The sequence below is a fragment of the Opisthorchis viverrini genome (genome assembly GCF_000715545.1).
Source record: "Opisthorchis viverrini unplaced genomic scaffold opera_v5_166, whole genome shotgun sequence".
Classification (NCBI taxonomy): domain Eukaryota; kingdom Metazoa; phylum Platyhelminthes; class Trematoda; order Opisthorchiida; family Opisthorchiidae; genus Opisthorchis; species Opisthorchis viverrini.
In genome coordinates this window covers 207,599-218,068 of record NW_008751820.1, presented here as the reverse complement: position 1 = coordinate 218,068, position 10,470 = coordinate 207,599, and the positions used below count along the sequence as shown (strand labels likewise).

General features: G+C 47.4%; 1 protein-coding gene across 1 annotated transcript in view; it reads right to left on the bottom strand.

Moving 5' to 3' along the window:
• Positions 1-3,427: 3,427 nt before the first annotated feature.
• T265_07241 (hypothetical protein) overlaps positions 3,428-10,470 on the bottom strand; it is a gene marked incomplete at both ends in the record, with an annotated part of 18,201 nt that continues 11,158 nt past the window's right edge. Inside the window, 3 exons of the mRNA XM_009172715.1 lie at positions 3,428-4,155; positions 6,237-6,593; positions 8,266-8,490. Of these exons, the coding sequence (XP_009170979.1) occupies positions 3,997-4,155; positions 6,237-6,593; positions 8,266-8,490 (741 nt within the window). The remainder of the gene's footprint in view (positions 4,156-6,236; positions 6,594-8,265; positions 8,491-10,470) is intronic.

The following is a 10,470-nucleotide window of genomic DNA, read 5'->3' as shown; positions in this document are numbered from 1 at the left end:
AGTGGACAACTTGTCTTCGCGGAATCCTGACTAGTTCAAAAAGAACGGGCTGATAATGAAACTATTGCCACGCTAGCGCACTATTACGCTACAGGAAGATTTAGCGTCCAACCCCCTCCGACCAATGCAAGAAGCTAGTCGGCAGTCTGGAATCCGCGGAGCCTCTACACTAATCCAACGACTCCAGTCCCGAAAAAGTCAAGTGCAAACATGAAGGATGCCAGAAACAAACCGCGAGAGAAACAGTTACACCCTCGCCCACTACATCGAACATTTCAAATAGGAAAAGCGACAAGCGTGAAGGTGCAGTTGTGGTGATATACAAAAACAAACAAAAAACAAAGGGAACACGTGCGATGCGAGGGAAGATATAGATGGTAGGCATGAAGCATGACACGCGTACGTAAGAGCACCCAAGTTGACAACAGTTAGAACAGACCGCACGTCATGGTGCTGGTGGTGGTAGTACTAGTGGGTGAGCGGCACAGAATGCCAAACACACGACAGCCCGATACTGCAGCGCCGCATGCACATCAGAAAACCAATCAATATACTAGAAAGCATGTAATTGATCGAAATTAGGGGAAGTTACACGGGGTAAGTGGATGGGGCGAGGCACATCAAGGTGAGGCTTTTCGTAAGGAGCGTATCTTTTTCAATTCTCTATAAAGTACATTTTGTTGAACAAGAGGGTCAAAAGCAATTTTCTCTTTGCGTGCGGTAGCCAACTTGGGTCGAAATCCGATGATACGGTGCCCGGAACCAGATGCACTTTCGAGAACAACCATCACTGTTTTCACGAACCCAAGGGAACTGGATGACATGGTTCACAAGGGTGAATGACTACGGCAGTATCCGCATACCATCCACCAGTAGAAGCTAAAATGGACATGGGGGAAATTCAAGGAGGCGTGAGTGAATAGCAAGGGACCTAACAAAACAATGTAGTCTCATTTAGCAGCTCACGCACTGAGGTACCGACAGTGAATTAGACCAGTTGACAAACAGCAATCGAACAGCGGAGAGCGGGCGGTGCGCTGAGAATGATGGTCATCGTGTTATCTGAGCACATTCCAATCAAGAATCCCTAGACACTGATACGACGTCAGTTCGCTAGAGAACCAGAGTCGCAGTTTACCTTTGAAGAAAAGTCAACTGTGATATCTAAAGAAATGGAATGAAATCGTCCAGCTGTAACAGCCTTTCGGTACCTAATTGCCATGCAACCAGAAGGAACCACGAGGGCAGATATATTGCCAGGTTGCCCAATTCTAGACCGAAGTCGAGATGCAGAGGTCGGGTTCGGACTACGGGACTTCCGGTCAGTAAATTCGCGCTCTAATCAGTCAGCCACCTCGCCTCAAGGTACAGTTATGGCGGTAATTCGGAAAGTCACACATTGTACAGAATTCGTCGAAAATGGACTTATAGGCATTACCTCGAGGTGAGGCCAACAACAGCACACCAACGCTGCGGCAGTTACAACCGCCGCATCTTTGTCTCTGACCATCCTGCCAGCAAATCAATGGACCCCCCATTTGCATTAACCTATAATCCAATCAAAAAATCAGCGTTTGGATTGGATGACAAATGGACACAATGTGTTAAAACGGGAAATCGGAATTACAAAGTGGCGCACACTTTGATTACGAAAAGGTACATCTGTACACAATAAAGTCGCCGCGAACAGCAAGGCGATTTGTTGATTCCAGCCTGGAGGTCGTAGTATGATAAGCAGATCAAGGAATGTGGGAGCCAGGTTAAAAAGTCCCATAAACTGGATTATTGGACAAGTAGAGTCGCAAGAAATTCACCAAGACTAGCTGTCAAACGGTCCACACACCGCCATGACTGTGACGTAGGGTGTCGATGGAAAAATGCTATAGTCGGAATGGAACTCATAAAATTAAGTCACATGAATAACAGTCGCCTTACACTACAAAACTCCTCCACGAACAAGGCATGTTCCTTTTTTCATCAAACATTAAACACCGATTAGTTAGTTCCCGAGAAAGTTGTATAATGATTGCCTATACCAAAGAACAAACGTTGAGTGAAAGTCAGCATACAAATGACCTCTAAAAATCTGACGGTATTAGGATTCAACGGACATCAGCCATTGAAGACAGCATCCTTTCGCCAGTTTCTTCCATCTTTTGTAGCAATCGGATTTACTGAATGACTAATAATGTAGAGTATAATTTCAAACTTGGGACACATTCAGCATGTTGTCGTCTTCACCGAGTTTACTACTGACGCAGGTTTTATGCGTAATTGTAGCAACGGTATTTTCTGAGCTTCGTCCTCAGTTGAGCCTTCTAAGCTAGCGCTCCCATCAAAACAACGACCAAAGGTCCAAAACCAGGTCAAAAACACATGTACACCACGACGTACATAAAGTGTACGCAGCGACAACATTCTGGAAATTCTCACGCCTTCTCGACGTACCACTGGAAACCGGTATTCGGCAAATACTGAGTCATCATCGGCTCCGGAATTTCGATCAATCAGAGCACGCCTTGAAGTTGGACTGGCAAGCGGCCCGATCTTTTCGGCCAATCGTGTGCAGCATATGCTTCTTGGCCGGAGCAGCGCCTAACTGCGAGCGGTAACGCGATATCGGAGCTGAATTCCGCCTAAGAAATAGTATCATCTCCGACAATGGATCGGACAAGAGACTCTAGCCTAGATTAGCGACCCCTAAATTTATCGGTTCTAAATAACCACAAAGGGAATTTTCAAACACCCCCGTTCTAGAGCCATATGTCTGAAACGAACTGGATTACACTACTAGAAAAGGTCCTGTAAGTGTCACGGGGACGAATGGACGAAACTTGTTAACTGGGCCTGTCAACTTTGCTGAAAGCTTCATCAAGACTTCAGGTGACACCATTGGAAGTTTACAATGAAGAGAGGCGGAGCTGGGCGTCGGTGGTTGTGCGCTGAGTAGTGTTAGGCTACCTCTGATTATAACTAGCTGCCCCGAAGTGACCGGGTACGAATCAGTGGTCAAGTTCTACGGTAGCCTGGAGCCCACCAATCAGAACACAACCAAACAATCCGACCAAGGAAGCAGCCGGTCAGAACAGAAAGGGCCCTCTCTCCCAGAAGTGCGTATATAAACTCGCTCACAGCACTATTCAACGTACAACCAAGCTCGAAACGTCTCAGTAGTTAGGGCGCAAACCTATTGGCCAGAGGGTCCGCGGTTCGAATACAATGCCGGCATCTCGACTTCTCCAGTATAGGCTTGGACAACCAAGCAGTACTTTGGACATGGTGCTCCCTTCGGGAGGGGGGCATGGCATGTAGGCACCAAAAGGTGCTACAGCTGGACCATTCATTCACAGCCACTGAAGCACATATTCGCTCAGCTCCATAACAATGCACCAACGCAATGAGGAACGTCCCAAACTCAGCAATCAACTCGATCATTAACTAAGCATAAGTTACCAATACCCTCCCCTAGCTACAGGACCACACTCTTCGTAGTAAACAGAGTAGTTCCCAGGGAGAATCACAAAACATCGATCGAACCATAAAGATATCTCAAAATTAAGATGCTTGGAACGGACATCTCAGATGCTAGTCAAAACCGGCGGGGACAGCGAGCTGAAAAAACAAAGTATGCAACCGGGACAGAAAAAAACAGTTATCAAGGTAGTAACAGAGAAGTCAGAGTCTTCACAAGTCACATTTTATTGGCCAACTGAAGTGGGTGTATAGGGTGTCTGAAGATAGATGAGCGGGACAGATCACTCAATCCTAGGTGAGAGGAAAACAAAGCCGAGACGTGGAAATATCCAGATCACCAACAAGGGAGATCTTGAGGAGGGTGAGGACTAAATCTGTACAATCCGGAGGATGGATAATATCATCATGCATGGCACAAATACCTGGCATAATTGGAATCACCCGTCAGGAATAGTTTTAGCACTGGCAAAACCATCCGGGACGGAACAGTTGCATTATAGTGAAGAAATTGCACGTGCTTATCTATATTTCTTGTAAGAACACTGTGTCCTTTTTGGAAAGACCGGCTTCGCCAAGTCGAGTTGTGTCGGGTAAGGTGGAAAGACTGGTGCGTGGGTAGAGTCGGACGAATTCGTATCGGGATGGAGGGAAACCACGTGAGTTGAAATGTCCTCGGAGAGCCTGAAACAAATAGGAATGAGGGTTAGTTTTCAACCGATGCGAGGACCATATTTGTGTCTTAGGAAGTGCCAGCAATAAAAAAAACAATCGCTCAGCTCTAGAACCCTTCCTGTGCTTGGCTGTCGTGCCACCAGAGGGAGGAACGAGGGCTGGGATACTGCCAGGTTGCCCAGGGGAAGTCGAGAGACAGAGGTCGGGTTCGAACGACGGACCCTCCGGGCTGTAAATGCGCGCTCTAACCACTTGGGCCACCTCTCCTCTGGTCATAGGTGAATTAGTGAAGATAAGTCAGTCCACCAGTTGTGAGTCTTGTGGCACTGAAGTTTACCTAAGCGAAGCTGACAAGAGCTCATTGAACAAGAATATTTGAATTGTTTATTGCACTTAGTAACTGGGCATGAAAGATCGGTGCTCTTCGACGGCCCTAAAAAAGTTCGCGTCAACCAGGACCGAGTGTGCAGTGACCTCGAAAAGAGGTCATCTCTAAAGAGACGTCCGATACCCACCTTCCTCAGGATTTTCTCTCTTAGGGGCGAAAAGGTACGTTGGTCAGAGCGCGAATTTACTGGTCCAAAGGTCCGTGGTTCGAACCCGACCCTACCTCTGGGCTTCCTCTGTCTAGACTAGGGCAACCTGGCATTATCCCAGTGGCATTCCAGTTAGGCAATTGGACAATTTTTTGTCAATTTCTCTTAGGAAATTATTGGTAAGCGCACTTACAGCCTCCTTAGCAGATGACATCAAAAGTCGGTTAATGGAAATCCTAGACGCTGTGGAAATCGCGAGTATTTCCACATCCGGCGTTAATAACCATTCACCAGGTACCATTTAGATGCCTACAAGTTCGATTGAAACACACAGCAAATTCTTACCTGTCATCATTTGGGGAGGCAGTGAAGCTTGGTGTTCATATCGCACCGTCAAAATAGAATCTACGCCAGGTGCTGGAAGGCCAACGCTTTCTCAAGCTATAAAAGCTACCGACATAAGCCATGCTCCACACGATGAACCCAGGGAGCCACCAACCTAGAACAATCAAGAGTAGGACGAGACACGGCCCATTGCCTGGCCAATCAGTACGGATACTCCGACTACTGGGGGGTCACCAGTGAGAGCGACCATCTAGCAAGAAACAAACTCCAGATTCCAAGTGGGCTGTCACCTGCATAATCCAAAGACGAGGGCTGGCGCCGCGGACTAGATTACAGCTATCATCAGCTCCGTACTCAAGGGTTAACGCAGAGCGGCGTTAGCCAGGCTAATTTTGCTCCCGAAATTCCGGCAATCACGGGTCTTCGACCATTAAATCCAACTATTAGACAATTCGCGCAACAAGTAGCCACGTTAGATTGGTGTCTACTGTATTCATGCTAAAATAAATGACAAACGACGGATGACCAATAACCACAATGTGAAGTTTTGATAATTGCCAGATTCATGAGTAGACTACGTCACACAGTGTTCTGCTGGGAGCCAAAAGAATAGGCGACTGAAGCAACCTGAACAGAAACGGAATTCTTAATGAATAAAATGCCAAAGAGAGTGCTGTTTTCCATGCCCAACTCAGAGTGGCGTAAACGGAGAGGTGGCCAACCCTTGACCTGGCAGAGGAGTATAAAGGAGATCACGAAACGCTTGGGTGCTGTCGGTGGTGGTGACCGCGTGATCCTCACTGTGCCTGGCTAAAGACACTACAAGATATGGCTGCCAACCGATGTCAGTGGCGTTCTTGTTGTCAGTTTCTATCCAGATTGCCTGAGTGAATGTCTGGAGGTATAGGCACTTTGGAATGATTGTGGTAGGCTAGTACTGAGCCCCTTCGCCGTCCACCTTTACGCTTTTCTTTACAATAAGGCTTTCAAATAAATCATTGTTGGAAGGCAGTGAAGCATCGGTGTTGAACACTGATGTCATGCTGTCGATGATGATGATTATGATTAATCGAAATCACTCGTCATTAACAAAAGCGACCTTCCTCTATTCAAAAATCAGGTACACTGAGAAAGTGGTTGATTTAATGTCTATGCGTGGGAAAGAATTGGTGCACGCCAATTGTTAGGCAAAGTCTGCTAAAAACCTACTTGAAGCTGCAAATTGGGAGATAACCGGAGGACCTCTCGTTCTCCAGAGGGTAACCTTACAACCAGCTCCATGACATCCTCATTCAGTCCTGGAACCGGCAGAGGTGGGTGGGAGGTCGAAGGCTTTGGTGCAAGAGAGGCTGTCGACATGCTGACAGTGCTGGGGACGGGACAACTTCCAGTGGTAGGATGAAGAGGACGCCTTCCACTTATCATCGCAGTGGTCGACATAGAAGCTGTCCGGGATGTGTCGGGGTCATATATAAAACATTCGGGATCACGGCCATCCTCGTCTACTGACGAGTCGGTTTCGTCATCCGTGAGGACAATCAGCTCATCATCTGCGCCGGAAGCAGCCTATTGAAAACCGGAGCAGAACACAAAAAACTGGCGAACAATTTATGGAACCAGCAAAAGCACAAATATTTCAAATCAACGTCTCTGATACATATAAAACGCGACTGTGCGCAAACAGAACGTTATCTTTAGCCGCCTTTCCATGTGACTCGGGTTAGGCGATCCCGATGTCACTAAGTACGATTTCTTTTTTAGTTAGACTACGAGAATTTAACACTAGCCCCACCAGAGAGGGAAATTTGAAAAGTATAAGCAAGCCCTGGTATGAATTTATGTGGAGAGATGTGGATTTAACAGAACTGAGTGATGAGCCCATGGTGCTATGATGTTGGATCCATCGGTCTTTGTCCTTAATTCCTAGCTCCAAGCAAATATTTGCAAGCGACAGAGATTGCATTCCAGATCGTCGCCTCGACGGATGAGCCAAACCAGAGAGTAGGTTGGGATTAAAACCACTTGGTGATGGTCAGTGAGAAAATATGCAGGAGCTTACGCGACAGGAACGTTAGCGACGTCATAATTAGCTGACTGGGGATCCAACAAAAGATCGCCAGCGATCACCAGGCGTGGGCAATTGCAAGCGTCGATATCGGAGTACAGGTTTGTTGGTGTACCCAGAGACATTAAAAATCACGTTACTCTACCAACACGACCGGTCTACTTAAAAAAAAAACAAATACGATGTAGAAACGTATCTTGGATCCTGCATTGGTCACTGATGTCATGCTGTTGATGACGATGATGTTCGTGAATATGTCACAAGACGAGTGTGGAAGTCCAGAATGCTTACTGAGCATCCCTGGCGGCACTGGTTTCAAAACCGGTCAAAACTTCTTCGCCTTGAAGACTTCAACGTGGTCAATGGTGTTAGTTTGTCGTGTCAGTCTACACTCCGACAGGCGGTAGCCCTGAAGCCAGCTTCTATCGTAGTTTGCTTCGGTCTGCGAAAAGTACAGATACTACACTTCTGGCAGATGACAAGCATGGTCATTAAATAGACTAAGTCCTGAGGAAGCACGGCTTGGCTGCCGTCACAAAGATGACGATCACTGCAAGGATAATGAGGAGCGAAATCTCCTGCTTTGCGTCCAATACAATCTGTTTCTAGCCAGCATAACTGCTCAAACCGTGTGAGGCAACAAACTGCGAACCAACTGTAGACTCAGTTGGACCACACGTTGTTCCCATGGAGAGGTTCGCCCGTTTTCCGGTGGAATACAAACACAACTGTCATTACAAGTTCTTGAATAAGTGTAGTGCTGAATTAGAGAAATCACATGTACCGTACACCGAGCCCTCAGGGAGACCAGTTCACAGTGATCCAGTGAATCAGGTCCTGAAAACCTGGCCGGCAGCGGACGAACTACAATCCATAAGCAGAAGCATAGGGTGAATTGACCGTAGGTTTCTTCGTCTACCCCATAGAAAATAGGTTGCAAACAGACAGACAGACAGACAGAGTTGTCCCCAACACTGGACAACCTAGCTGTGGTTCATCACAGACGGAACACAGTGTGTGCGATAGACGGCAGGAGGAAGCTTCACGTGACTGAATACACTCTCTTCATTTAATCGATACACTGAAGGCATGCGCATCAGTCGACGGATCCCTAACGAACACAGTCAGTGCTGTCGACCATCGAATGTGATGTCAATTGCAACTAGAACTTACCCATGGAGCACTCCTGTCCATGTCTGAGCATTTCCTCCGGGATTTCGAACTGGGCAAACGAGAAGAGACAGTTGTTTCCATCTTGGACGCTTCAATAGCCAACTGAAGTTGTTCTTCCTCAGTCAAATCGAGTGGGTTGTTCGTGGCATCTCTCCGGCTCAGAGGACTGGATCGCGAACAGCTGGGTTGGGAGCTCGCGGAAGAATTGCTGCCTTTGTCGTCAATCTGTGACTTTACAACAGAATGAAGGTGAAGCGAACTAAAGGCAGTAGATTTGAAGGGACAAATAAGGATTTACAAGCACCGTGAAAATACATGGCCATTGTTAGATTAAGACAGCAGCATCCTGAAGTTTCCGACCTCAATGAAGCGGTAACAAGAGCTGCGTCTGCCTGAGAAACGTCTGTATTACCATAAGTACGACCCGAAAGTCTCTTTCGTCCGAGCAGTTCTATCAGAGGGGCGAGCAGACACAAAACCGGTCTAATGAAGGAGGAACGTTGCTTCAAAGCACGGTTTGAAGAATAGTGCGGGGAGCAAGTTCATCACAATATCATTTGACAAGGGGCCGTAGTAGTTCTTCCCCCAAAGTCGAATCATTACCTGCACCAAATGCACATGAATTCTACTTTTTTAATGGACCAATAGGAGATGCTTTTATCACAACTGTATTCGTTATAGGACGGTTTTCGCTACCCCAAGTCTATGCAGACGAAACTTGCTAGAACCATGACAGTTGTTCACCAGTTTGGCTGTGGTCATGGCTTTCATGAGTTTACAACTATCGGGTCTGACCGGACGGAAACGGTGATACATTTGGTATCACACCCGAATCTTCAGGGGTGTGGAGAACTGAAGATGGAGTACCGCACATTGTTATTTAGTTCAAGAATACCGAAAAGCGAGTAGGTGGGAGTAGAACCGATTGTCTTTTAACTGTGGCACCTCTCTGGTACACAACTACCGTGCAACTTGAAGCAAGCACGAGAGAGGAGATACATCCAGGTTGCCCAATCCTCGAGTAAAAATTGGGTGAGCGTAATGGTTCACAAAACAGTATGCGACGATCAGTACGACAGCAAACATGGCCTGTCAATATCAGCTGTAGTGCAGTAGACAAACTACGACGGCCAAGCACGAGTATTAGCCGGGAGTATTAACCTTCATGACGGTGAAGACGAGATGATGGTGTTTGGTTCTGGGAAGGATACCCCGAATCACGGTATACTTCAGAACTCCCTCTAGTGAGTTTACGTATCCAACGACGTGGTAGGTTGCTTGGAAATTAACAAGGAGCCAGACATAGACAAATACACTCATTTGCAAATCAATTTGTTTTTCACGGGAGACTCAAATTAACCTCTCGTTTATGATGTTCAACTGAATGTGCTGCACACTGGCCGCCTCATGTTTCAGTTGGCTAAGTATTCATCCCAAGAAGGGCGAAATCGGTCATGGGCTGTCGAAGAGTTTTCAGCAACCTTGTGAGCAGTTTCCTTTACGAAAAGGAACTAAACCCTTCTCGTTTAGCTGTAACACCCTTCCGGTGCCTAGCTGTCATCGCACCCGAAGGAAGCACGAGGGCTGAGATACTGCCAGGTTACCTAAGCCTAGACACCGTCACGAAGAGACTGGACCTTATCGTGGTGTGGCGGTTTGTGTACCTCGGCGACCCATTGAGCTATACTGGGGGGTGTCCGCGCGACACTCACAGTCTTTCATACCAGGTTGGTCAATGGTTAGAGGTCTGACGAACACAGTCTCCTGGTCCTCCAGACGGGGGTTGGAACATGTATGGCGACTTGTTCCGTAGAAAAGGTAATGCGTTTGTATTTCCCCGCCAAACACAGTTGCCTTGCGGTTAGGCTTTTGAGCCAAAGGCTCTGGTTGAGGACCCTAATCGTCCTCCTGTCTAGGTGTGGGCGCCCTGGCAGTATCCCAGCCCTCGTACAACCATGACCTACACAACTAACAATATTCTCATGCCACATCGGCCGTCGCGTGGTGCCATCAGCCGGGTCGCCTTACTTGCTGCATACAGCAGGGCGGGTAAGCGAAAACAGGCTACTGCTGACGCCTCCATTCTTTCTCCGTCACATGCTTTTTCTTCCCCCCACTCCTCACCCCATTAATAACTCTCTCCTTGTAGGCCCAGCACTTAGGACTGACGACTCCGTTCGTCATGCATCGGTTTTGCGTGCAGCG